The sequence below is a fragment of the Thunnus albacares genome, chromosome 16 (genome assembly GCF_914725855.1).
Source record: "Thunnus albacares chromosome 16, fThuAlb1.1, whole genome shotgun sequence".
Classification (NCBI taxonomy): Eukaryota; Metazoa; Chordata; class Actinopteri; order Scombriformes; family Scombridae; genus Thunnus; species Thunnus albacares.
The window spans coordinates 16,306,267-16,328,677 of NC_058121.1; the positions used below are offsets into that span (position 1 = coordinate 16,306,267).

The window sequence follows — 22,411 nt, forward strand, 5'->3', positions numbered from 1 at the left end:
CAGTGGCTCCGGGGAGCGCTGGTCATCTGATGCTTGTTGAGGCTGACGGAGGCCGAAGCAGCCGACTCATCCTTTCATCATACAGTGATCCTGAGAAACAGACTCCTCCTCCTCCTCATATATTTATAGTTTTTGGCGACAGGTAATAATAGTTTGATAAGAAGACATGTTGAGCCTGAAGGTTCATAAATAATAGTTTGACAAAACATTATTAATTCAATGTCTACTTACGAGATTTCTTACTGAGGCTTTCAGCAGCATTTTGTTGCCTTGGAGTTTTCTCTGTTGTTATGGAGCATGAAGTTGTATTTATAGATAAATAATCATTAAAATAGAACTATAATAAGTACTTTGTCAATGAATATGATACTATTATCTCTTTATACATTTGGAGATTTTGAAAAATACATATATGCTAAAATTAAATACATAAAATGTGACCTTATATCAACTTACAGTCACATTATATTGTGTTTAAAATCCATTTACTAATTGTTTACACAGTACATTTCTTATAAATGCGAAACAGAAGGTGGTTAAAATAGAGTGTTGCCAATATTTCTTACAGTTTGATCAATCACAACACCATGTTTTACGCCATTCCTTTTGAAAATGTAATTTGAACCCATGTCTGTGATGAGCAATGCTCTGCCTTTATTAGACTGGTGATTGCACAAGCACATATTCTGTTGGGATTACATGGTTTTTGATTGAGTTTACAGTCGATAAAGGAAGTATTAACCGGAGGGACACAGCTTTCAGTGGCAATCAGACACGACTGGCTCTGTAACATGAAGCATGTGATGTTATTTATATGCGCAATGAGAAAGAAATTCTATATTACATTTGGGTATCTTCCATTTTTAGTGTTATCTGAGTGGACAACGTTATGTAAATATGTCAATTTCAGTCAAATGAATATCATTTTACTGTATTGTGAATTTGTTCTAGGAGTTAGGAGAGGAGAGAAAAAGAGGGGAGCCAGAAAAACAGACCATAAGGCATAAAGATGGATGGAGAGATAGAAAGACAAAGCAAAATTGAAGTGAATCCATTTGTCCTTTATCCCTCCTTATCTGTCAGCAGAAGCTAAATAATCTCCGTATTTACGTGTGGTTAACACTCACGAATCACACACTAGGGATTTGGAGCAAGCCGGAGATTTTTCAGCACATCAGCCGTCAGTAAGTGAGTTAGTGATCTTGAGTGATATATCCCCGTATGTCCCTCTCCTTAAATGAGTTAGTATGTGTCTAGCGGCCGTGTCGCCCAGGCACTTTGGTGATGGATGAGGCCCCGAGGAGATGGGCTGTAAAAAAGGCTGATTCTGGCACTCAAGGGTGAGATCACTTCCTCAATAAAAAAGCATTGTCCCGAATCATCACGGCAAGGTATGAATGCTGATTAGGGTATTAGACAGAGGAGACCTCATCTGTAAAAATAAATCAAATGAGCTGTTAGTTAATGTTGAGGCCCTTCTTATGCAGAGCTGTAATGTCCAGAGCTGGAGACTAGATTCAGAGAAAGTACTGAATAATCACTTGTTTTTGTATGATTGTGCAGAAAATGTAGTTTTCATCGAGGTTTCGTCCTTGTGTTGCATTCAAATGACCCCACAGGGCTTCATCTTGTAGCCTTCAATGAACCTGACTTGTTAAGATAATGTTGTCAATAATTTTCATGATTTCCTGAATCCACAAAAGTGTGTTTTTGTCCCGATAAACTGTTTTTCTCTCATCCTAAAAATGATTTATCAATTAAAAAGTCAATAAAATAAACTTTATTTCTTACGTACTATGCAACTTTTCAGAAAGGAGATTGTTGCTTCTAGAGAAAACGCTCCTTCACTGGATCAGGAGTCTGAGAAATTTATGATGAGACTGAAATAAAACATTGTCCATTGTCCAGCACAACATGGAGAATCATGTTTAATTCATCAACTTTCAGGGCAAAGAAGAAATGTTTGGAACTGGTCTTGATCCAACCCCCTCAATTCATCCCAGGATTCCACACGAGCTGCTCGCACATTTAAAAGTTTTATGCCTTCCTGCGGCGCTTCCATGAACACCCTGACAAAATGTTACTAAAGCTGCTGCTCTACCTCTTGCCTGTCATTCCCAATCACTCCCCCACAGCAGACGGACAACTGTACGTGTACAGTTAGAGGTCACTTGAGGACAACGTGGAGAAAGTTTTGCACATCAGGGCCATCAGCTCGATGTCTTTGATAGGAAAGACGAGTGTTAAGTTGGTGTCAGCTGCATGTGTGTATTTTTGAACATGCATGCATGTGCGGCTGTTTACAGCGTTAGCATGACAGTAGCGCAACAGTACCTGGAGGAGCACTGCAGCTGACAAATAAAAGATATTTCCCTCTCTGATGCTGTTGACTTGATTGTACTGGACACTGCCTGCAACAACACAACATGCAGCAGCTGCTTAGCGCCATCATGTGGTCATAGAGCATACTACAAGGAACACCAGGTTTGGACAATGAGGTCATGCTATTCTCAGAGACAGTCGAAGCCCATACAAGGTGAAAAACTCTTTGGTAAGTGAGAGAGAGAGAGAGGGCGCTTGAAAGGAACATCTATCATAAAATGTTCATTTGTTACCTGAGTTTTGTCAAAGGTCAAAGGTCAGATGTCATCCATTACTTTTGAATAAACACACTACTGGTCAAAAGTTTTAAAACACCTCCATTTTTATAGTTTTTATTGAAATTTACAAAATGTCTCAATGTACAAACAACTGGAGTTTAAGAAAAGAATTCATGGAATCTTTTTGTTTAACTAAACTTAATCTAAGTTTCTGCAGATATAACAGTCGAACACACATTCTTTCTACAATGGAAAACAAATGTTTCAGTTTACTGCTTACCTTTGTAACATTTAGGGTTATTCACTGGAGTTGAACTGCTTAAATTTCATTAAAAAATGGAAAAATGTGGGTGTCCTAAAACCTTTGACTGGTAGTGTAAATGTAACTGAAAATTAAAATTCTGATCTAACAGGCTAAAAACAAGGCATTCAGTTAAACACTTAAGGGTTGTAGATATTTCCACTTATACATGACCTCCAGCAATGTCAGCAGGGCTGCTGGAGTCAAAGACAAACCATGAACACATGAATATACTGCAGTAATATTGGCAGCGGATCCATATTGGTCATTACATGTGGATTTAGACTTGTCATATGAATAAAACATAAAAGCTTATATAGCTTCAATGTCATTGTTGAAATAAAAGAGAATGTCCTACAGTCTCTCATTATGAAATGACTGATTTAGCTAATGAGGCAATTAAGATAATTAATCATTACTAATCAGATAGTATTTGTAACAGTCTTCACATATTGGAAGGTCACAGCCAGAGGAACAAATACACAGAATTTCTGCTTGTAGCCTTTGTTAAGTTACATATTTTTCTGTTTTGTATGCAGACAAAAAATTCACATAAACTCTTAAAGTGGAGCACTTAGCTATAGTGGTCTGTGTCTTACGTGATAAGTTTACATTTTGTACTGTTGTTGAGATTATGACTGTGTTCATAAAAGTGTCAACACACAGACAGGAGACAGAGCCATGCTGCTGTGCCGTTCTGTAACATTTATCATGATGGCAGGACATAAAAACTCAAATGATGCATCTGTTTGAAATATAGCAATAACTAAAATGTGACACTTTATGAATTCATGTGGAGAGATCCTCTGTTCACACACACACTCACTTGCAGCGGGAGAGGAGAGTGTGTGTTGCTCAAGGACACTTCAATAGGTCAGATGCTTCCTAACATACTTAGGTTCACTTCTTATTATAACAGCCTGAAATACCACGCTTTGCAAATGTGTCACAGTCTCTTTATGCTACATCATACTATAATGAATTATATTTTATATAGACAACTCAGCACTGTCTTTACACTGGTGGAGTTCACATATCATCAGTTGATATTAGTACATATTTACATACAGTATGAGGCTCATATTCTTATAAGAAAGGACACACACAGTACACCTGAGGATCAGACGGGTGATATGGCTACTACCATGCCTCTTCAGGTAAACTGAAACGTGACACCTGGCTGTTACCATGGCACTGCTGAAGAAAAGCAAAGGTTTATGGGAGATTTGGAGGGTTACAGGAACGCACATGCAGTTTGTTCGAGGCTGTTATAGCTCAGATACTACATACTATGTTTCATGTTCTCTAGGAAATACTATGTTTGGAGCAGGAGAAACTAACTTTCTGTTTTGTTCTATGTTTCACCATATCTGTGTGCTGTTGGAGAGAGCAAGTCAGCAAGTAAAAGTATCAGGTGTAAAATATTGATGGGGCAACAGGTGTGATCCTAAACGCCCAGCAGGTCTTTGCCCTTCTGATCGATGTATCGCACAGTGAGGGGCTGCCAGCACCCCCGCCACAGGCCGAACCACGGACCGCAGCACTGGTGAGTCTCTGAGTGGACACACTTCTTTTTTTCACTAGTCCCTTCCTGGATATAAAGTTAGTGATAAGTCAGTTTGCAAAACCTACTTCATTGAAGGCACAAACAGGTTTCTATTCTATTTGGCTCAAAGAGACATTTTCCTGGAAAATGCTGGAGAGGAGCATGAAAGAGTACTACTGTTATACTCATTAACCAGCATCACAGAATACCAATATACTGTTTAATCCACTAATATACATCTAGAGACTTGACATATTTAAGACTTTCAGTCTGAAGAAATATAAATAGATAAGAGTGGCTGATTATGGGCTGTGGTGATATCTGCAGGCTAGAAACTAGGCCATGCAAGCAAGTATGTCTCCAGTTACAGTGTTATCTCCTCTGCAGTACATGTGTGATCACCTTTCTTTCTCAAACAATGCAAAGTGTAAACTTCTGTAGAAGTCTGCATAAGTAGGGTACAGAGGATTTGACACATAGAGACTTTAAATCACAAAAAACAACAATATTTTAATAATTGGACGATTATTTATTATTACTATAAAAAAATGGGAACAGTCACGATAAAACAAAAAAGTTGCATGCTATTTTTGAGTTTATTCTTCCCTCTAGATTCACTGAGCCCCACTCCTCCTGGAGGAGGAGGAGGAGGTGGAGGAGTGGGTGGTGAGAGGGCAGAGGGAGGCCAGGGAGACCAGCCAGTTTACCGGGAGCTGTGGTTCATCGTAGTGATGGCAGGCATTGCCCTGCTACTGCTGGCCATCGTTTTAGGGGTCATGCTTCATAAGGTAAGAGACAGTGTCTGTTATTTTGTGTTATAAAGTCTGTCAAGGGGGAGCTGGGAAACGATCCCATCATCACAGGTCAGTGTGAATGTTAAAGACCTTTAAAATTCCTCTTCTTTCATTAGTAAGAGAAATAAAATTTCAACCACCAGCAGCAAAAGGCTCTTCAGTGTGTATGTAGCTACCCTGATCTCTTTTTTATAATGAAATATCAACTATATTCTCTTTTCCTCTCATCATCTTGCACCAGGCCCTGAACAAACCCCCCTTCACCAGAGAGAGACCCCCGCTGGTGGCCCTGCCCATGCAGAAGAGGAGCCCCATGGCTGTTTATCCACACAGCAACTCCATTTTGGTGAGAAAGCAGACAGAGCCGTCATTAATCTTACCAGTAACATCTGTGCTTTTCCTAAGATGATAAGCCAAAATGTCATTTGATTAGGGAACATCTTGTTTTTGTTTTGTATTGTTGGATAGTTCCAGTCAAATTAATGGTTTATGAGCCTCATAATTCTCACTAAACAACTGGATAAGACTAATAAATGTCAGAAGTGCTAATTATAGTGAAAAAACAAATATCTCATACATTTTGCCAGTGAGACAGTATAAACAGTACATTGCACATTGTCAAAACTTTACTCACGCTCCTTTTCAGTTTGACACTGTGCCTGACACAACGGGCGTCTCCACCAGCGTAACTCTCAAGGGCTTCACCATGAAGATAGAGGTAAAAATCAAAGCCTCCTCAAGCATATATTATGTTTTTTCCCTGCCTATACTCATGATATAGATTATGTTTGCTCTTTTTTTCGTTCCCACTAGGACGTGCTGGAAGCTAAATGTGAGCCCACTGATGAAGTCCCTCCGCAGGGTGAACCGGGGATCCTCAGTGTGAACTCCCTGAGGCGCAGCGTCAGCCAGGTGATGGACGGGAAGTCGCTGACAGGAGATGATGAAGCGTGGGACCCAAATATTTCAGGCCATGACAGTGGGATGGTGAGAGAGCCTGAAAACGTATGCTGAGCCTGTTCAAACCACTGAAACCACTGAGAATCTGATTAGATGAACTGTATGTTGCCGGGTTGTTTCATAGCATTTTGTTATACTTCTACTCTCGGAGAAAAGATTTTTTATTTTATGAACTTGTGTCTTGATAACATTAAACACAAGCCTGACACATTTTTCACAACTGTACACCAATATACTAACAAATAGGTGAAAAAGCTACGCATTAACACACAGGGGTGTAATGAATTCATTGTGTTTAAGGGAACAGAGTGCAAATGTTACTGTTCACACCAAACTAAATTAATTATCTACTTTGGCTTCTATGTTTATGATCAAACAGCCCTGTTAGTAACTAGAAGTATAAGTGAATGACACATATTAGCACTATATAGCATTTAATAGCAATATTGAACAAGAAAATGTTTGCGAAAAGGCTGTTCATTCCCTGTTTTGTAGAATGCAAATAATTTAGCTTAGCTACTAATAACAGCAAAGGACAACAAGCTAACACTAATGTTAATTGCTTGGGGGTTATAGTTAAACCACTGTTGCTAAAGTCACTTTAAATAGGGAAATTCTGAAGCTCAAAGTAATTAACAATAATATATATATATATATATATATATATATATATATATATATATATATATATATATATATATATATATATAATTAAAGGGACAGTTCACCCCAAAATCAAAAATGCACATTTTTCCTCTTACCTGTAGTGCTATTTATCCATCTAGATTGTTTTGGTGTGAGTTGCTGAGTTTTGGAGATATCGGCCGCAGAGTTGTCTGCCTTCTCTCGAATACAAAAAATACACTTGAAAAACTACAAACAATGTCTCTTTCCAGAAATCATGACGCGGTTACTGATGACAACCCACAGACCTTGTCGTGAGCAGTTTCATGTAGGAACTATTTGCTTTCTACTGAACTACACGTGCCAACTGTCTCACCACGCAGAAAGAGGCATGCATCTACTCATGGTTGGCGGTTGTAGTTTGATAGAAAGAAAATAGTTCCTACATGAAACTGCTCACAACAAGGTCTGTTGTATGATTTCTGGAAAGAGACATTGCTGTTGAGTTTCTACAGCCAATATGTCCAAAACTTGGCAATTCACACTAAAATGATCTAGATGGATTAATAACCCTACAGGTAAGAGGAAAAATACGTAATTTTGATTCTGGGGTGAATTGTCCCTTTAAGGCTGATTAAAAACACTTATTGTGAATTTAACAATTTCTAAGGTAGTCCAACATCAAATATTTGAGGGGGTAAAAACACTTCAAAGCAACTTTAAACGAGGTCTCCATTTAACAAGCCGCGTTCTTCTCTCTTATAGTTTATGGACGACGAGGAATTTGTCGACACCATCAAAGGCTTCAGCACCGTGAGGAAGGAGCACACCATGTTCACTGACACCAACCTGTGACCTCAGGATGACCTTTCAACCTGACAAGACACTCGCCCCGGATGTTTAACATTTTGACAAGCAAGGACTCGTGCTCACATAAAATTCACCTTGTTTTGTCTGCAACCCAGAGCAGTTAAAAGCGTCACTGTTAAAACTTGATGTCAGCCACAGTGGAAGACATTTCTTCTTCTTCTTCTACAACCAAGAATGAAGAGCAGCAAACATAACATCGTGACAAAATCAATGGAATAACTGTGGCAAACAGACTACAGGAAGTGGAAAATGCTGACATTCTAACACAACTAGAAGAAAGATTTTTTTATATTTAGAGGAAGGAGGAAGCACCTGCAAGCGCTTTGAGAGAAATAAACGGATGTGTTTGACATCCAAAGGTTCTCATCAGCAAATACAGACTCAGAGCAGCACTGAGAAAAACACAAAAGAAACCAAAGAAATGGCAACACAGCAGAACATGTATTGTTGTACTTAATTTATTTCCATGTTTTCTTCCTGTAAAGAGAATAATTTTATCTGGTAATTTTGCAAGTAACATACTTCTTTATTTTACAGACACATTTCATTCATTTCCCACCAGCTCTTCATGACTGGCAACCTTTTTGCTCATCTTCATATGAATTTTGATGTTTTTTTAGTAATGGAATAGCAAAAACTGGGTTAGGGTTTAACTGCAAAACTTGCACTGTTTGTCTGGTGAATCCCACAGGAATTTAATATATTTGATGGATGCAGCTTGCAAGTGCCATTCCAGTAAAAACTGAGAGGACTACATACTAACAGAAAATGATGCTTATTTAAACCATGCTGTACATTAATGATCAAATATTGTCTGGACAGTCTGGTGGTATCCATCCTGTTGATATAGATGATGATTAGCAAGATGAAGTGAAGCAAATTCACACAATATTAAAAGATAGGTTCACATTTTGTCTTAAAACAATAGTCATGTGACCAACTGAGCATTGAGACACATTTTTCTTGCTGTAATCATTCCGCCTGTTCATACCGACCATTAAGAGATCCCTTCTTAATACACTTTCAATGTATGTGATGGGGGACAAAATCCAACAGCCCTCCTTCTGTGCAAAAATGTATTTAAGTTTCTTAGACGCTAATGAGCCTTCAGCAGTTCAAATGAGTCAACTCAAGTTGATATTTTTCAAAGTTTCTATCTTTTTACTACTAAATTCCCTCTTTTTGTTACTATCCTTCCACTGTAGATGAACAAGAAAACACTGTCAATAAAAAAAGAGGGAATTATTTACTAAAAAAAGACAAACTGTTGAAGATGTCCACTTTATTTGACTACCTCAGGTTCATATTATCTTCACCCTACAGGTTCTCTAAGATCTCTTATTGTAGGAGGTGAAAAAAATTAACTTTAAAGCATTTGTTTTATAATGATATAAGTCATTTTAATTAAAACTCTCCAGTGAAAAAAAAGATCTTTTAGACAAAATGATGGATGAAATATTCCTTTATGGGTCAAATATGGGTCTTTTGGGATAATTAAACCATGATGAAAACCCATTGGTTTCTTTTTAAATTGCATTTTTTCAGAGCTATGATGTTTTGGTCACACAGGCATTTCTGGACAGTTTTATATATCGCCTTTTGATATGCATGTACAGTTTGTTGGCTCAGAATGGATCTAATAAAAAAGTGATACACAAATGCCACTCACAGTTTACTCTCAACACGTAAACAGACACCTTACAGAGACCCCAAACCACATAAAAGTCTTCACATATTAATTTATTTGAAATGAGTTGCAATGCAATGCGGGCACAAAACACTTGTACCATTACAGTCAATAATATGGTTACAAAAGAAACATTTACATAATAAGTTAATATACTGCAGTACCACATGAGACAGTAAACATAAAACCCAAAACTGGGGAATTATATTGCATTAAAAACAAAAAGGAGTTGGTTTAATGTACAAAATTTTCAGGCATTTACAAAGGCAGCCTCTTTTTTTCCCTTGCTTGTTTAGTTCTACATATATAAATATAAATCTCTAAACTGTAGTTACACTGATATGTCTGCTAAGAGGACCAGATGAGAGGTTCTGGCCTGAGACGAGATCCTTCAGTGACCTCCATGCTGACTGCCATTTCATTATAAAACAAGATAAATTTACACAATTGGTGTTATAAACCATTTTCATTGAAGTTTTTTTGAAATATCGGATTATAATCAAGTGAGGGATGTTTTCACTGCCACATGCCTACTGATCTTTACTGCTCTATCTGATTAACAGTTTTAATTTAATGCTTTTGAGATATTCTGCATTTCATTGTAATGTGCACCTGTCCCTTTAGTGTAATACATCTGTAAACAAACAAATTAAATCATCATCAGAAATGTATTCGCAGCAGTAAAGTGCATGCAGCACATGCTAGGTTGTGAATGTTTTCAAAGCTGACAAAACAACGGTCACACAGAAATAGTTAAACATAGCACTACGAGTTTTTGCCTTCCTTTATAAAAGAATAAATGGACCCCTCAAACTTTAGCATCCCTTTGTGCAATCTTCCCCAACATCCAAAACCTTTATCACACCCCTTGTCCTCCTCTTACGCCCTTTTCTCTGGCCACGAGTCATGCTTTAAATCCGCAACCAACCTGTAATCAAACAGGAGAAGCAAGACATTCTCTCCTATTCCTACATATTAACCACTGATTTTCTAATAAGCTAGTTTGCTGCTAGATGTCACAACCGCATCAATTCCATCATCACTCGACTGCTATAACGAGCAGATGCTACTGCAGCTTCTAAAGAGGTCTCTGCCTTAGCTACACCTACCACTACATCTACTACTAATACTACTACTAATCATAGTCTAGGACTTTGAGCATTTAAATTACATTTCAACAAATCATGTCAAAATCAACAATGTAATGCTACCCTGATTTAGTCAAGAGGCGACCACGATTACCTCCATCTGTTCGTCCAGGTATTTTTTTATTTTTTTATTTACCAGAGCGTGAAAAGATAAAAGTGCAGCGAATCCAAGTCTAGCTGCTAAGATGTTGTCAGAAACAAACAAAGACTCGGTACCTTTCGGAACAAGATTTCAAACTGCTAACACTGATGATCGTACCTGAGAGCTAGACTAGACCTGATCTGACAGTGTGTGGTGCACCTGTAGTGGCTGGTGATCTGAACCTCAGTGTTTCAACTTGGCAGACAAGCAGTGCTAGATTGGTGTTACATGGTTTTTTTTTTAAAGGGATGCTCCACTGATTTATTATTGCATTTCCATGAGGTTGGGAGACTTGCAAGTGACGTGATAAAAAAAAAAAAGAAAGGTCAAAAATCGATGAGAAAGAAGCTCAGATACCCTGACTTTTAGCCCTGTGTATGGGGAAACCTCCAACAACACTGGCTCCTACAATTCCCATAATGCAAAGTGATAGCATATTTTTATTATACCCTGCCTGCCTGGTAAAAACACCCACATCCTTGAAACTGAACTCTCTGAGTTTGTCATATGCAGGCTTTGCTTTTATAAATTTAACCCAATTCAAGATAACCCTGATGACATCACCACGGTCATTTTCTCCGTTTTGACACTCCACAGCCACAGAAAACATTATACAACTGTTTCTACAAGCCGAGTCGTCCTCCCCGTGACACGTGAGCTGCTTGTATAATGTGTAAAATCAGTGGAATGCCCCTTTAAGCTTGTTAAACAACTATGTGTACAGATTGTCATGCTCATGATGAATAATAATAAACAAATGCAACAAGATGCATGACAACAATTCTTGTTTTCTGCGCCACTGCCTAAATCTTCTAAGCATCATCTAACACTAATCTAGTGAGACGTACTCTAAAGTACATCCACTACATATTCCACTACTACAGGACCAGGTCACTGACAGACTAAAGTGCTACCATAAGATCCCTAAAAATCACATAACATTAAAGGGTTGACAGGTAGAGAAAACCCACAACTTATATTAAAAGCATAACTACACATCTATCTACTGATGTGACTAGCTAGGTCATTTTTTGACGTGATACGGGAGACATGACAACTCCCGGGGAAGTGATAAAGTCGTTGGGGATGGGGTGTCACTACTTGAGGGCTCAGAGGTCAATGGACAGCATTTACAGATGATGTTGCAATGTGGTCACAGAAGTGGTGACTGGCAAGTCCTTAATCTCACTAAAAACAAACTCCTTATCCAAAAATATGCTTTATGTTTGTTCATCCAGCTATTACTTTAAGTCATTCCCCTTTTTCCCTTTTTTTTGTTTTTTAAAAAGTAAAAAGCTCTCAAAAACTGTGCAATTTCACTTAATCGTATACAAAATATTTCATTTCGACATTCAGCTAACAGCTAATATTGAGCATAAACCCAAAACCAACATGCGAAGACAGGTTTGGATTTTAAAATTAAAGGGTTTGCTCTTTGATCCTCGGCAAGCAGAGTTTCGAACCTCAAGACATCCTATGCAATCAAATCAAACAAATGCCAGTAAAGCAAAGGTTTCCCTACAGGGAAAACAGGACTTGCGCCTGATACCGTGAGCGGCCTGGCACCGGAGATTCAGCCAGGATTTGTTTTCCTCGTCAAGTGTGAAGTTCACAGATGCAAATGCGTGCACAAAACAGACAGACTGGACTGCAGTTCCCCTCACTCAGGCCTGCTGATGAAGCCAAGGGAAATTAAAAAAAAAACAAACCAACCTGGTTATTTCTCAACCCTTCACCATTCAACAGTCAATGGCTGATCAGGAAGTGAGGTGTTTAGACTAATACTGATTACTAGCATCTAATGAAAAATCATCATGCAGTCAGGATGTACAGGGTTGCTGCACTCCGGCAATAAAAAGATTACAAATGAAAAGAACAGGCAGTTATATCTAGAGTTAAAATCTGAGGAATAACAGCAACCTGGCAGAGTAAAAAAAAAAAAAAAATGTTGTAAGGAAAGAAAGTCTATATGTTGAAAAACAGGGAGGATAGTTTGGATTTTTTTTTATCCTGCTTCTTCTAGATTACCAGAACCCTCTTCTGACGCTCCAGTGGAAGGTTCTGGAAACAGGATCTGCTCCTTTGGCTTTATGTGGGACAAAGAACTGTGGAGACAAGAACAGATGAGTCGATCATCAATGCCGTTTTTGACAGCACATGAAGGAGAGCTGTAGAGAATGAAAAAGCAACTACCACAGGGGGGAAAATGTAAGGTCAGAGAGAGAGAGAAAGGAAACAGTAGCTACAGGTGAGAAGCAGACACGTGAACAGCTGCTACTGCAAGCTTGCCGGTAAAGGGGGGGCGGGGTTATGTGCATGAGTGTATTCATTTGTTTGGGGGTAAGTGCAGCCACAAGCACTGCACAGCACGATAGCTACTACAGTGTGGAGTGAGTGAGTGAGTGAGTGAGTGAGTGAGGGGAGGCTGGCTTTTTTGGGTGGGGGGGGTGGAGATAGTGATACTACGTAGGTAAACTGAGAGAGAAAGAAAGAAGAGGGGGCTTTTGACAAGGCTCAGAATAGAAGGCTGAAGGTGAAGAATCTGTGTTAATGTGTCAGTGCCTCACAAACCTCGGTTTCCACTGCTCTCATACCAGAGCTACCCAAAGGACAATGCAGCACAGACGAGAGACAAGGAAGGTACAGGTCAACAGTGAAGTGTGGCAAGAAAAGCAAATTCCCCCCCCCCCTCCCTCCCTTTTATTTATGTTTGTTTGTGTTGATTTCTTCCCTCTGACATTCTGGTTTTCTACTAAAACAGCCTCCTGAAAATAGAGAAATTCATTTTGTACTTCCTCGTTCAAGCAACAGGGGGCAGGATGTGTGAAGTTAAGGTGGAACTGTCACATTTAGAAGTCACCTGGCTGTGACAGACACACCTAAATTTAGGACACAGCTTAAGAAAACATTTCCATTCTTCTCAGGGTTTTTTTTTTTTTTTAATTACAGCTAAACTGACATGACTGATGTTGCCCAGCTATTCACTTTTCTCCTGAAATCAAAGTATGGAGAACAGATCTGAGGAAGGCTGAGTGTTTTACCTTTGAGAATGTAGTCTGTTAGCAGGGCGGGCACCTTCTCGCTGTCATCCCTCATGGCATGGAGGACTAACAGGGGAAAAAGCGGTACATTACATCTTGGAAACATAACATAGACTTGGGCAAAAACTGCCAAAAAAAACTTTGTAGGAGCCAACCACATCTAAATTTGTGACTATGGTTTAAGGAGTGTGTTTGTGTGGGAGTTGCTGACTCACTCTTTGTGAGGATCTGGAGGTCTTCTACAGAGGGGGAGCCCGCTTTCTTCTCATAAGGGATTACTGTGGTCAGGTACTGGAAACAAAAAGATCATGTAAGACACATGCAGCACATATTTCCATTCAGTCTCGCACTTTAAAAGCCTCAGTGATTGGTTTCTACCTTTCAGAGGCCTATTAGAGCAAATTTATACTGATGTGGAGTAAAAGAAAGCAGTGATAGTGCAATAGTATCCTCCTGGCTTAAAACAAAAAGGCACAAAGATTGCAACACAGTAAAAAAAGCAGGAAAATAAAAATGACAGGTGACAGAGAGATGCTGTGTTGAATTCAAATGATTACAAAAATAGCAATGACTGTAATAAAGCAAAAAAAAAAAAGAAGAAGAAGAACGAAAATAATGAAGAACAAATGACAGCAAATGCCAGTGGTATCTGTTAAAACAGGAAACAAACATGAAAGTGTAAAAAAAAAACAAAACAACACAGGACAGGAATAAATCTGCAAGGAAAAAAAAAAAGATGTGAGCGGAGAGAAAGAGAGGGGGCACCTGTTTGTCCCCTCCTGTGCTGCCAAAAGTTTGACGGAGGCCATTTTGAATGACATTGGAGAGTCCCTCCAGAGTGAGGAGCTACAAGGGAGCGAGAGGAAGGAAGGAAAAAGAGAGTAAAGACAGATAAGGAGGTTTCTATATTAAAAAAGGAAAGAAGGAAAAGGCTCGGTACAAACCCTCGGTGCTAATATGAAAGCAGCTTCCCCATGCAAACTGTCATTTTGAGGTCATGCATCATGCGTCTCGGCTTAGTGTGCGGCTATGTGTACACGTGTCTCTCTTTCACTGATCGTCATGGTGATCATGCATATGGAGGCATATGTGTTCATGCCTCCCACACTGCGTCACCACATGACTCACCGTGCCCGGTATGTGCGTACTGGCTGTCCTCTGGCCGTTGGGTCCAGTCGTAGTCGTACTTCGGATTTTCTTCTTCTTCCGCAGCAGCTCGCGGTGCTCCTTCTGTCTGTTCTGCACGTCGATCAGCAGCGAGATGAAGCTGTTCTTCACCTGTATACAAAAAAACGTACAAAACTCCATTTTTACTTATGTTGGTTTTTCAGGATCACGCTGCACAGTGCTTTTCAAGAACTTCAATTTTTGTTTACTCTCAAAGACCTTGTGAAAAAGTCATGACATTGAGGCGTATTAGTCAACACATTCCAAAAATAAAGGTTAAATTGTAGCTGCTAGCGATGCGCTGACCCTCACTGACCTACAGAACGCCGTGAGCGCCACAGATGTTCAAGTCCTGTTTTTAAAGGTTATTTCTATCCGAGCATTGTTATATTATTATGTCAGTTGAATGCTTTGTGAATGTTTTGGATTGCTTCTTGGCTTTTCACAAAACTCAGAAGACAAATCACAGTACCTCCTTCTCGTAGTCCAGTTCGTCTCGCAGGGCCAGAGCCTGGATCAGCTCTTCACTGTAACGACGAATGGCCGTCTCCACCTCCTCCAGAGTCTCAGTCAGCTCAGACACGGACAGCTGACGCAGACCTGAGGATGGTGTGAAGATGTAGTTGTTGTGTGGATGGGTTTGAAGTGATATCATGGTAGAGTTGATGTGTATTCACAATAAATAATAGTTTAATCGAGCTGTGCTTTGGGAGACATAATACTCCACCTCTACACTGTCTAACCGAGAGTCCAAAATCCAAAAGATATAGGCTTCACTAACAGCTGGTTTCTGTTTGAAAGACAGAAACCAGTAGATTTTTGGCCTTTTCTTGTTTTAAAAAATAGCGTCAATGATGTGTTTTTATCAAACCGTTTCCAATGAATCATCTGTCAATCAACAAATCAATTCAGCTCAAAGTACATTAGCTGTTGTGCATTCTAAGGTCTTAAGTATAGAAGGAAGCTCAAAGGTTGAAGTGATATGAATTTCGAGCTGCAACTATTAGTTGATTGAAATTAATCAGCAACTATTTTGATAATCGATTAATTGTTTAAGTCATTTTTTAAGCAAAAAATGCCAAAGATTTGATGGATCCAGGTTCTTCTTGGTCTTACATTACAGTAAATTAAATACGTTTGGGTTTTGGACTGTTCATTGTACTAAATAAGACATTTAATGATGCCGCCTTGTTTTGATTTTTTTCTTATGTTTTAAAAATCAAACAAATAATCAAGAAATACTAGACAGATTAATGAAGACATGAAAGAATGCAAATAATCATTAGTCACAGCTCTGTATGAATTTAGAGGAAATACATTTTAATATGTCTTCTGGCACCATCTGTTGCCTCTTGTTACATTTTAACCTTCTGAGCAAGAGTAAATGCCTGAGTGATTGTAAACATTGCGCATAAACCTTGTGACTCTCATTATGAGTTGTACAATATGTAAACCATTAAATTGTAAATACAGATATCTCAAACAAAATCTATAGTCTTCAGGCTAGCGGCGTGCAAATTCTCACCGATCTGTCGTTCAAAATTGTGTTTGAGCCAAATATATACCGCTGATTATGTAACATGCAGGAACGATGCAACTGCTGTCTGTTTGTATTTGTTACACATTACATAAGAATGTTATCGCGTGGATGGATGCGCGTGTAGTTGTTTCTTTATGGACTGGACTGTGGGACATATAGCGCATCATTAAGTGATTCAGATAAAAGCCAAAAGGCACCCGAGTGTAAAAAGGTACAAAAATACATTCAAACAGACGGGAATTTCATAACTGTACACTGAAAGCTTTACTTTATTCCATCTCTCTTCTGTAAATGTGCACAACCACACTGGTACTCACGGTCTTCGTAGCTGGTGTTGGAGCCGGAGCGTTTCAGAGCGTGGAGGTCCTGAGAGAGCATCGACAGGTCTGACTGGGAAGGACTCTCATCGTCCTCTGGGTCTGGCGACTCCTGCATCATCTCCTCTATCTCCTCAATCACCTAAATGACCCCCCCCCAAAAAAAAACACAGATAAATGAAAAATGCTCATGTGTTTGTTCTTTTCCAGCTGTTATTGCAGTTTACACCTGGATATTTATAGCTTGAAACTCTGTTTTCCATTATAATATTACCTCGGTGCCTGGCGGGCACCGGAATGATCAAAGTCTCTGTCTAACTGTTCGGTTTTAACAAACAACAGAGCAGTGTGGCAGATCGCTCCGCAAGCTTTGATGCTCGCTCTAGCAGACACAAGATTAAGGTTGTTCAAGTCTGAGCTGCATGTCTGACTGCAGCCAGTGTTTAAGACACAGGAAGAGTATCAGGGCTTGGTGCAGTCAAACCAAATGTGTGTATGTGGCGCCTGAGCCTGATGTAAGTCGTAACACTGTTAGATATTTAGAGATAAAACAGCTTTAAGTAGCTAAACTACAATCTTACCTGAAAAAATCATTTGTTTTAGGGAACATAGAAGTTTTGCCAGGCTGTCAGTTCAATCTGTTAGCAGATTGCTTTTTATAAAAACCAAATTTGGACTATTATGGGTTTCCTAAGAGACACCCCAGCCAAAATGACACTGTTATGCATGTATTTGTGTGGCTAAAATAGAAAACATCAATGCACAAGCAGGATAGAATTTTGAGTAATGACTTGGCTTAGGTTAGTTAGATAATATTGTTTTGATTTGTCTGGTTGAAGAGCAAAATTTGAGAAAAAATGTGCACATCCTGACACTGTGTCAAAGTCTGCTGCAGATAAGAAAGGCCTTCAGCTTAGAAAACAAAGTAGCTTACTGTAAATTAAAGGATTTGCGGTGCAGACATCTTATTTATGATCTCTTTAGTTGCGCTCAGCCCGATTATCAGTTGTTTTTACATTAATAGATAGCAGTTAGGCAACAAAACAGCCGAGTGAATGTAACACATAACACTGTGAGAAACATCACCTGTTCGGCAGTGAAAAGTGGCTCATCGTTGATGCACGAGACAATGATTGAGTGCATGTCCATCTGCTCCCTCAGCTCCTCATCGTCCGAAAGATCCAGAGACTGGTTGTCCAACTTCTGATCACGGGGGATGGAAGGACGGAAGGGAGGGCAGAAACAGAAAGAAACAGAAAGACAACTTGAATGAGACAACAAACAGGTGGTTAAGCAGATTGACAACAAAGGCCCAGACCTCTTATATCTGTGTCTCAGCTGTTCATCAGGGCAGTAACGTTTCGAACAGTGTGCAGGGAACTGTGTGCTTGAGAACATTACACTAGTTTGATGCCTGTGTGTGTGTGTGTGTGTGTGTGTGTGTGTGTGTAGTACCTCATGCTCAATGAGGTTGAGGGTGGGCAGGTGTAGGGAGCGAGTGTGCGATGTCTTCCAGTCCACGGGCATCACGTTGCCATAGTTGTCTGTCAGAGCGTTCCACACCCTAGAAAACAGCAGGCGACGCTCGTGAGTTAATGAGGATGGGAGAATAAGAGGAACAAAGTTGTAAGCAGAAGACAGAGGATGAGTGAGGAGTTTTCAGCTCACAGTAGATAACACTTTTCTTCTCTTTTTGCTGTGACACAGCATTACTTATGTCCTGTTCTCTGGCTTCCTCCTCACCACTTCACCGTGTTCCTGCTGCCGCCTGAAACCACTGACGAATGTGCCAACCCCTCAGTCACACATCAGTATTCCCCACTAAGACATGATGAAAATGCTTCAGCTTCAAAGCAGAGGTCCTCATACTTTTTGGTCGACCATATTGAATGTATTCCTGTCACACCCACAGTTTAAGAACTGAGTGGTCAAAACATATGTTCTTATTTAAGTTTGGCTAATATTTGCCAATTTGGAAACAGTATCATCGTTATACCAACAGACTGCACTGTTTACAATAATCTGCGGCTTGAAAGTTGGCAGACAACATATCACAGTTGAGCAGATGGTGGCGTGGAATCTGCTTAACAAAATAAAGTATTTTGTTCAACTGTGAAATACTCTGCCTCCGTCATCTTTTTTACCAAATTTGAGGAATCCTTGCAAAACACGTGTAAAGATGTAGTATATGTATTAAATTTCGGAAAATCCGTTTTTTTTTTTGCCAAAAGTCGGTATCAGCTCCAAACATCCGGTGTTTTGTAAATCTCAACAGCTTGTGTTTGGTTGTTCGAGTGGGCACTGTGACAGAAAATCAAGTTTGTTGAGAACATGAAATTCGAGCGCACATGCAAATCACTGTGTTTTTTATTCCTGGCCCTGATCGCTGTGAGCAGTGCGAGGATGGATGCTGTGAACCCATGTGTCAGAGTGGCTCTGCATCGTCATACCCACCACCTACCCCCCCCCTCCCCTCTCTCTCTCGTGCTCTCTCTCTCTCTTTCTCTCACACTCACACACTTACAGACAAATGTTTACGTAACTTGCATGTTTCTCCCTGAAGTGCTCATGCACAGCTTGGGGACTTGGGGGGGGGGGGGGGGATCAGGGGTTGTTCTAAATAGGGCAAAGACTGGCAGGAAACGTTGTTTGTGCCCCAAGCAATGACACTGTCTCTGGCACGTGAGTCCATGCCAAAATACACCATTAGCTTCAGTTGCACTGAGAGCATTTGCATTTAAAAATAAGCCTTGTCTAGATTTCAAAGAACCTATTTTTTCTTTCTGCTTCGACACTGTGCCAATTTGTCTGGATTACTTGCTTGAATATGTTTATGCAGATGTTGTTTTATCTTGCACGCATATAATGCACAACTTGGCTTTAACACAAACGCTTTTTGCTCTCTCTTTCTTAACTAAAACATGCACACACACACACACACATTCACTTCCTCCTTGTCATCCCCGTTGTTCGTCTGAGCCATGGTCTTGCTGGAGAAGTTGTTAAGCGCCTGGGCACGTCCTGCAAAAGTGCAGTCATCCAGAAAAGACTCACTGAGCCTGCCGCTGCTCTTTGGGTTTCACCAGGCTGCTGTCCAATTATTCTATTCCCTCGTTCCTGTGTTTCTTTAGCTATAACAACCGTGGATCCTTTCCCCCTATCTGACCAGCCTTCCTCTATTACTCCTAACATTTAAAGCATAATTAAGCAAGAGTGTTTATAGTTTTTGATGTGAGAAGCTCTCTGGTACGTATGATTTTGTTTGTGGCAAAGTTGGAGTTTAGTTACTGAGCAAAATTCAATATCCAAGCTACAGAGGTCTTGTTCGAGATCAGTCACAAGTCCTGAGTTGTCAAACCTGGCAGATATCTATGATGTAATCGATGTAATCTCCTTGATATTTATTTAATGTTAGCATTAATTTAAGTCGGCTAGCATGACACTATTACTAATGCACTGGTTGAAAGCCTTGCATAGCTGCAATGATTCATTTATCGACAGAAAATTAAATTGGCAACTCTTTTGATGATGTAGTAGTCTTTAAAGTTACAGTTTTTCATGAAAAAATACCAAACATTCCCGATTCCAGCTTCTCAGTTGTGAGGTTTTGCTTCTTCTTCATCTTATGAGATAATAAACCGAACATCTTTGGGTTTTGCACTGTGGGTTGAATAAAAAAATGATTTGGAGACATCACCTTAGGCTTTAGGAAATTGTGACGGGCATTTGTCGCATTTTGGAAACCAAACAATTAAATGATTAATCACAAAAACGATTGCCATTTTCATTATATTCATTAGTTGCAGACCTAACCCACTGCTTTTTAAAGTCCATCTTAAATGGATGACAACTGACATTTTAGGTGGCATTATGCTTTCAAAAACACACTTTTTACATAACACAATTTCATTATCTTTGTCCACATGTATATGTATATTGTTAATTTACTACATGATCATGCATAATTTACACTAGACACTAAAAATGTGCATAACTTGTGTCTATGGTAATGGAGTCCCACGTGTCCTAATTCAGTCAAGTCCGAGATTTAGGCAACACTTTTGTGTGGATGTGTGCGTGCATGACTAACTTCCCTTTTGGCATACACAGTGTGTGATCAGATCTAACAGTGTCACCATGTTGCAAAGTTTCAAGCAGCAGAAGGCAAGAGGAGTGTGATTAATGCAGCTCTGTCGTTTCAGTGTCTATGCTCGGCATGGGATTGATGTGACTGACTGCTGTGAAGTAATAACATGTTGTTGTGAGCGTGTAGTTGTGACATTTGTGTGCCTGAGAGATACAACAGTTTGCTGAAGACCTCCAACTGAGATAACAAGGGCTGTTTAAGGGATGTTAAAGGTGGTAAGAGCAGATGCTGACAGTATAACCTTTCAGAAAGTAATAACAGCAAATATAAAACATGAAATTTAGTGTCTGTTAGCAGAAAGGCGAGTCAAATCTGTTCTGTTTCATAAATTCCAAATATGCATCTCCATTTAAATACATGACATGCAGCATGTGTAAACACACATCAACCAGTACTTGATTTCATGTACTGGTAACGTGGCATGACCCCTCCTCTCTCAACACACACACACACACACACACACACACACACACACACACACACAAACACAAACACATATAACATCATTGGAAAAACGCTAACTCTGGATGTATCCTTTCACGGGTTGTCATAATATGCAGATAATTAAGTATGTGTTACTTGTAAAACTGCATTTCCAATTCTGAATGTTTACTTAAATTCAGGAGTCTAAGTTATCTGCATGAAACAGGAGGAATATATTTTGTTAACAAGCTGCCTAAGATGTATTCTCGTTAAGCCAACATGCACTAGCTGGCTAACTTTGCACAACACTGATTGAAGCTAAACTAAGACCCTCTCACTGGTTAACAAGCACGTCAGGTTAGCCTGGTGAAGCTAAAGTTGCTAGCTAGCTAGCTGGCTAGCGAAGAGATTAAAAGTTAACGTAAATAACACCTGAATCAAAATGCACACTCACTCGTCATCTTTCAAGTAATTATCTTCCGTGATAGGTTTAATTGGGGCAATGTTTTCCGTTGCGGTGTTGTAGTTTCGGAAACACACTGTCAGCTTTTCGTCAAAGTCGTGGACTAGGTCCTCCATCGATTTGAAGCTGCAGATCTCGCCGGAGAAACTGTTGTCCAGGTCGGAGAAATCGTCTAGGCCCGACGAGGAATCGGCCACATTAGAATTCAGCTGGTCCAGCTGGTCTGGCGACTCTAACGACGGCTTGAACTCGTTAAAATCCTGCCAGTCCTCATCGAAGTGGGCTAACGGCGCCGCCATGACTGCCGTAGGAGCTCGGTTGACAGCCAGTTAGACCCCCGCGATTGTGCTCTGTTTTCGGCTTCCAGACACTGGACGAGCCGGTGAGGGAGAGTGGTGGGAGAGAAAGAGAGGGGTGGGCGGACCGGTGTGACGTCGGTGTGGACGCCACTCCCCGTTCAGATGGAGCAAAACAAACCTTTTAATTCATGATCTCCGCCTGGCAAACAGCCAGCCTGTGTTTATGTGTCGTTTAAGTATTAAAAATCACCTATATTTAGACTGCTAGGGTTGCCATAGGGGATCATGCGTTTGGTCCTATGTGTGCGTGTGTGTAAAATTTCAAATAAATTTTTTTTTTTT

The 22,411-nt window shown here is 39.8% G+C and overlaps 2 protein-coding genes across 4 annotated transcripts; one reads left to right on the forward strand and one right to left on the reverse strand.

Moving 5' to 3' along the window:
- The first annotated feature begins 4,348 nt into the window (after window positions 1-4,348).
- On the forward strand, window positions 4,349-11,960 carry si:ch211-57i17.5 (usherin). The gene is made up of 6 exons (XM_044377126.1): window positions 4,349-4,447; window positions 5,060-5,235; window positions 5,483-5,587; window positions 5,888-5,959; window positions 6,055-6,228; window positions 7,591-11,960. Exons 2-6 carry the CDS (start codon window positions 5,179-5,181, stop codon window positions 7,678-7,680), a joined length of 498 nt encoding a protein of 165 aa, XP_044233061.1. The 5' UTR covers window positions 4,349-4,447; window positions 5,060-5,178; the 3' UTR covers window positions 7,681-11,960.
- fez2b (fasciculation and elongation protein zeta 2b) lies at window positions 10,906-22,188 on the reverse strand. 3 transcript variants are annotated; one of them, XM_044377124.1, is made up of 11 exons: window positions 21,762-22,188; window positions 18,193-18,301; window positions 17,824-17,940; window positions 16,738-16,879; window positions 15,353-15,480; window positions 14,842-14,991; window positions 14,479-14,559; window positions 13,929-14,004; window positions 13,714-13,779; window positions 13,244-13,271; window positions 10,906-12,777 (listed from the first exon to the last, which is right to left on the reverse strand). In XM_044377124.1, the coding sequence occupies exons 1-10, from the start codon at window positions 22,067-22,069 to the stop codon at window positions 13,261-13,263; spliced, it is 1,188 nt and encodes a 395-aa protein (XP_044233059.1). In that variant the 5' UTR covers window positions 22,070-22,188; the 3' UTR covers window positions 10,906-12,777; window positions 13,244-13,260. The 3 variants fall into 3 exon arrangements, with proteins under 3 accessions (XP_044233059.1, XP_044233058.1, XP_044233060.1); XM_044377123.1 differs by lacking the exon at window positions 13,244-13,271 and having other exon boundaries at window positions 21,762-22,187; XM_044377125.1 differs by lacking the exons at window positions 13,244-13,271; window positions 14,479-14,559 and having other exon boundaries at window positions 21,762-22,184.
- Window positions 22,189-22,411: the final 223 nt, after the last annotated feature.

Coding starts and splice junctions, on each gene's coding strand:
- si:ch211-57i17.5 (XM_044377126.1), top strand. CDS start 5,179: ATGGCAGGCATTGCCCTGCTACTGCTGGCCATCGTTTTAGGGGTCATG. Junction 5,960..6,054: donor GCTTCACCATGAAGATAGAG/GTAAAAATCAAA, acceptor CGTTCCCACTAG/GACGTGCTGGAAGCTAAATG. Junction 6,229..7,590: donor CAGGCCATGACAGTGGGATG/GTGAGAGAGCCT, acceptor TCTCTCTTATAG/TTTATGGACGACGAGGAATT.
- fez2b (XM_044377123.1), bottom strand. CDS start 22,069: ATGGCGGCGCCGTTAGCCCACTTCGATGAGGACTGGCAGGATTTTAAC. Junction 15,481..16,737: donor CAACACCAGCTACGAAGACC/GTGAGTACCAGT, acceptor CACCATCCTCAG/GTCTGCGTCAGCTGTCCGTG. Junction 14,005..14,478: donor GCACAGGAGGGGACAAACAG/GTGCCCCCTCTC, acceptor TTTTGTTTCCAG/TACCTGACCACAGTAATCCC.